This window comes from Haliaeetus leucocephalus, unplaced genomic scaffold, assembly GCF_000737465.1.
Source record: "Haliaeetus leucocephalus isolate CR32 unplaced genomic scaffold, Haliaeetus_leucocephalus-4.0 Scaffold228, whole genome shotgun sequence".
NCBI classification, from domain to species: Eukaryota; Metazoa; Chordata; class Aves; order Accipitriformes; family Accipitridae; genus Haliaeetus; species Haliaeetus leucocephalus.
This window is the reverse complement of record NW_010972664.1, coordinates 21,445,265-21,450,833: the sequence shown is the minus strand read 5'-3', so window position 1 is coordinate 21,450,833 and position 5,569 is coordinate 21,445,265. Positions and strand designations below refer to the sequence as shown.

The 5,569-nt window shown below is 49.1% G+C and overlaps 1 protein-coding gene across 1 annotated transcript in view; it reads left to right on the top strand.

Moving 5' to 3' along the window:
• Positions 1–2,061: 2,061 nt before the first annotated feature.
• The window catches only part of LRRC58 (leucine rich repeat containing 58), an 18,047-nt gene continuing 14,539 nt past the window's right edge, over positions 2,062–5,569 (top strand). Inside the window, exons 1-2 of the mRNA XM_010567680.1 lie at positions 2,062–2,142; positions 2,667–2,858. Coding sequence (XP_010565982.1) covers positions 2,062–2,142; positions 2,667–2,858 — 273 coding nt within the window. The remainder of the gene's footprint in view (positions 2,143–2,666; positions 2,859–5,569) is intronic.

Below are 5,569 nucleotides of genomic sequence, written 5' to 3'. Positions count from 1 at the left end.
CTCTTGTTTTGTTTTTTTTTTTTTTATTACTTTATTTCCTATGGTAGTAATTCAGCTTTTGTATGTTTCGTAGCTCTAGATCTTTCAAGAAAACCCAGCCTGTGGGTTTTTGTTATTGACAGTGCTGTAATGCCCATGCACAGTTTGTATCGCACTGCGCTCGGCCACCGCAAACACCACAAGCAATTTGTGAGCCCTGCGCTACAGGGTATTTCTCAACTGGGGATAGCAGTGTCCCTCATGGGAAGAAGAGACAGGGCTGGATGTAATTAGTTTCACCAGGCACAGATTGACACTGCAGCTCTCTAGCTCTTGCTCCCTTAGCTAGCGTTGACCATGTGCTCAAAGTCCGTGCTCATGCCTCTCTAAATTTCCCAGAGGGGAGTGCCAAGTAGTCCAGAGACAGAGGGACCAGGCAATCCCATTAGCAGGGTATCTTAAAAGGCTTAACTACGTAAAAAACTGTTTAGTTGGAGTCAGGGCTGTTAGCCATCATCTTGGGCTTTCCATCTCCCTCTGGGGTAAGGCAGCAGCATTATTCTTTGATTCCAGGTCTGAGTTTGGAGTCAGGGCTGGAAGCCTCATTACTGACGCATTTCATGATGTCTTTGATCAGACTGTCTTTTACCAACCTCGCATCCCTTCACGGGTCATTTTTGTCTGACCCCTTTCTCAGAGCATTGGTCCTAGATATAAATGAAATGCTGTTCTGTTGACAATCACCTCTGTAGCCTCCAGCCGAGCTGATTTTCTCCTGCAGTTGTCAAATGTACTTCATACGCTCACAGGCCTGAACCTCCAGCTTCCGCGTTCCCTTTACGCCCCTGCTGTGCATCCCAAGCAGTTGCATGTACCCTGAGATGACTGCTTGTGACTTCCATCTTCCTGTTTGTGAGCAACTTCAGCAGTTGTTGCCAGGTGTCTTGCAGTCCCTAGTGCTTACTCAAGCAAAACTCCACATGCATCTGCAAAAGAATGTTCTGCTTGAGTGAAGATCAGCAGGACTTTTGTCCCAACCTTCCCCTTTTTGCACAGTGCTTTCCTTGGAGAGGAAGAATGAGCTGGTACCTAGCAAGCGTAGGAAAAGAAGAAAGCCTGGTCCCTCCTGTGGTCTCACCCATGAGCCAGATTTGTTAAAAGCTGTCTGGTCTTTGAGCTGTTTTCCCCGATGTGAATCCAGAGGACTTCCACTGACTTTGGCACAGTGCCACATTTCCAGTGAGAGTCATACTCGACCCTGCCATGCTTGGAGGTTTTGGCACAATACATGCAGAAGGGGGCTGGTTCTTCTCCCATGAGGGTCTGGATTTGAGAAGCTGTCACCTGTGAAGGTGAGGGGGATGTAGACAATGCTACACTGGGACGGGGTCATTGTTTGTGTTCTGGTGGCACTGGATGAAGTGGTTGGTGGAATTAGGAGCACCCATCAGACATAGCCTCGCTCCTCCCCAACAGTATGAGTGAAACAGCTTCATGTGCTGGATCTGGAGTCACAGGAACATTGTTCATAAATGTGTTGCTTTATTCCAACCCTGCTTTGAAAGGTAGTTCGTGCCTCCCAGCTCGCTTCCTTCCAGCTTGGATCATTAAAGTGCCTTAGAGAAAATACAACAGCTTGCCTTAAAGGCTTTCCCTGGATGGAGATAACATCTTATTGTCCAGTCAGGAAAATCTCCAACTGGGAGAAGCAGAGCACCTGCAGGAAGGGGAGGCTAATCCATGGCTGAAGGGCTTCTGTAGACTGCATTACGCGATACGTTCTCTAGTCCCCTTCCTGTCTCCTGTGGATGTGCACTCTACAAGGATGGCTGCTGGGGACAGCTGGAGAGGTCAGTGCTGGCCTTGAGGTTTACAGAGCTTGCGCTTGCACTGACGGCAGAGGGATGAGCTGCTATCTTGGGCAAGGCAAGCTGAGCTCTCTGACAAGCCATACAACAGATCCTAGGATAGCCTGGGGCAGCGGGGTAGGAGTGCGGTGAACGTGCCTCCGCGGAAAGGGCTGCCACGTGCGGAGCCTTTTCCTCCTTCCGCCCTCAAAGGGAAACACAGCTGTGGAGAGCGATGCCGGCACTAAGGGCTACGGTACCCAAAGAGGACCGAAACATCTCGCCTCCCCGCACTGAGGGGAAGGGCAACCGTTCGGTGAGCGATGCCCAGACTGTACCCTGCAGCAGGCTGGTCAGTCGCTAACTTCTGCTGGGTGACTTGGCTGCTGGGGAAGGAAGTGCTGAATTCCAGCCATTGCCCTCTGGGACAATTGCTGTACAGACTGCAAGGGGCAGGGAAGGCAGGTTTGGTTTTGTTTTGTTTTGTTTTTTCCAAAAAGCCAAATTTAAGCAACAAACAAAGAAGTCCCACTCCTCCCTCTATATTCCCTCCTGTACGTGTGTGAAATTTATCAGTATTCTGTAGGTTTCCTTAGTGCACTTATTTTACTTGATTTTGTAATTTTTTTGAAGCAGGGGGGTTTGGATATTACTGCCAAATAAATGAAACAAAATTTAAAAAATAACACGTGGATTTTTTTATTTCTCACAAGCCATATACCTCATTTTCCTCTTAAAAAAAAACAAAACAGCTATCTTTCTGCACACCCCATGATGGCATTGATACACAGATCTCGAGGCATTTGACAAACGTGAGACATGACTGTCTCTGTTTTATAGCTGGGGAAACCGAGGTACAGCAGAGAGGAGTGGGAAGTCGCAATCACGTGGCGAGCCAGCGACAGAGATGCAGCCGGCAGCCACGACTTCTGCCTCCCAGCCACGCACTCCAGAGGGACACAGGTGGTGAAGTATGGGGCAATTGCTCTGTCCCGTGTGGCATCGAGGGAGCCTCAGCTGGAGTACCTTCTGGTTTGGGCAGTGCCTTTCACAAAACGGGTGGATCAGGTGGAAAGAACCCAGAGGCAAGTAAAATAGCTAAAGGCCTCAAAAACATGACTTACAAGGACAGATCAGAAGCCTTACGCACAGTTAAGAAGGAAGGCTCTAGCTGTCTTCAGGTGGAGACTGCTACCAAAATGAACATACCCATCTCGCTGTGGCGGATGGGACACTAGCTTCAGTTGCGGCAGCCAGGGCAGATCTAGGTGAGATGTCAGGGAATGCTTTTGAATGTCAAGGTTAGCAAAGAACTGGAAGACACTTCCATGATATTTCACAGACTTCGTCCCTGTATGGGTTTTAAGAAAAGACTTGAGTAACAGCTATCGGGAGTAGACCAAGTATAGCTGATCCTACCCCAAGATGGGAGAACAGGGGGGTGACCCTCCCGAGGTCCCGTCTGTTTCTGATAGGACCTTACGAAGACAGGGCTGAATGGCTAATGTCATCTTTGCTGAACTGAATGATGAAATGGCCTTTAATGGTGTCGTGTAACAGGAGGATAATGTCTTACCATTCATCTCCCCTGTAACTGTAATGGACTTAGCAACTTCTACTACCATGAGCTCTTCTGTGCAAATGACAGTCCAACAGAAGAGAAGGCTGCGTTCCTTTGTTTCACTTGGTACGCTCCTTCCAAAGCTGTTTAAAAAAAAAAAAAATTGCCTCTTATATGTTACTTTTCACACCAAATGGCCTCTTCAGCATGTACCAGCTGCTGCATAAACAGTCTTAACTGTGGCATTCCCAGCCCATTCACTGCTCAACTGTAAAGTGGGTCTGCTTTATTACTTTAATTTCTACGGCTAGAATTTCCCAGGATTTTAAGAAGGAATGAAAGGACGACGTGTCAGCCAAGAATTTAGCTAGATGGCACTATACTTTGCCTTGTGCATCATGCATACTTACTGAAGCAAAATTACTTTGGGGTGGGAGAGAGGAAGAGCAGGAAGGCTGTGGTCCACCTCTAGCAGAGGCCTGGCAAAAACTCTGACCTGTTTATGGAGTTAAGCACATACAAGTATTAACGAGTTGCTGCACTGTGTAACTACATGCACTTAATCGCTTCACAATTCTCCAGGACTGTTAAGCTTCAAACTGAGAAATATGCTATTTACGTGGTTGATCAAGACTGAACTGCATTTGTAAGGTATTTATTAACTTTAATTCTGAAGATGAGAACAAACTAACCTATCATAAGACTCAGTTCCTGAAAAAAATGAACTGGTTCACAGGACACAACTTTGGGAGAGCACAGGCTCAGAGCACTGCAGGAGGCAAGAGCAAAATCCAGATGACCTTGCTCTTGTGCTTACATAAACCCTCCCACAAACTATCCCGATCCAGCTGAAACAGTGCAACCTCTATAGAGCAGGCAAAATTATATTGAAATAACTGTACTGGTACAGTGTCTACTCTTACACGGCTATCTCTGGGTTCACATCAGGGGTTGCATCTGTGAATCCGTAGAGACTTATAGAACAAATGAGACAAGTCCAACAGAAGGTGACCTTTTCATTCCCACCCACCATGGCACACCATTTCTTGAAGGCTGGGCACAGCCTTGACAAATCCCTGCTTATGGGAACGGGAGCTGTCACTTCAAAATATTTGTAGTGGTAAAATCCAGAGTTTGTAGGAGCGCCAAGGGAAGGACAAATGCACCATGGGTTTCGTCCACAGTATTCTGGACACCTTCAAAGTCAGCACTGTTACTGCTTCACGCATTGTTTTTAAGCTCTTGGCTGGTACAAGCCAAGCGTGGTTCGTTTGCGTTTCTTCCACTCTAAGATGACAGAGATTTGGGGGTATATGAAGTGTTTTAAGCGGGTGGAAGATCGCCACTCCCTTCTTTCGGGTTCTTCTATGCATCATAAGGAAGCAAGTCTGTTTCTTAAGCCCGGACTTTGTCAGGGCAAAAGTTCCCTTGGGCTGTGAATCTTCTCATTGTCATGAAACACGGCTGCTGCTTCTTCCAGCAGGCGATTACTGATTACACCGCCATTAAGCTGTGTCCAAAGGGCGATGAATTGGAATCCCAAATCCCGAGTTCCCTCTTCATATATGGTACAACCCGAGTCAGCTCCGTTATCAATCCGTAACCTGCATCAGGCCTCTCCGCCTGACAAGACCCAACGTGTTAAGTGGATTAACTCCTGCCAACGGCCTAGCTCACGATCAAAGCTGTCTTTTCACATCCAGACAAGGAGATACGCCGAGGTGCCTCTGAGAAGGCTCCTCTGGTTTGGTGCCTCACCAGCAGCAGGTCCGCAAGGACCAAAGCGGACAAAACCCCGGACAAAACCCGCAAGGCCGGGACGCCATGGGCCAGGCCCCGCCACCGGCAGTCACCACAGAGAGAGGCCTTGGGGTGCTGGGGGGGACGGGAGGGAGGGGGCAAAGCGCCTTTTCTCCGGGCTCTGAGGATGAGTGAAAAGGCGAGGAGGGAGGTTATTTTTTTAATTTTCCCGTTAGAGGGACTCGGAGCTTTCGCGTCGCCCGGCGCCAGCGGGGCGCGGGGGTGCCAGGCTCCTCTCCACAGCCGCTGCCCCGCTCCGCCCTTCTCTCTCATGCTCGCTTCGGGGCCGCGGCTGGGCCCGCTCTCTTCGCCTCCCTCCCGCCGGCGCCCCGCAACCTGCATAAGAGCGCTCGCCCCTCTCCGGCCCCGCGTTGGGGGGGGG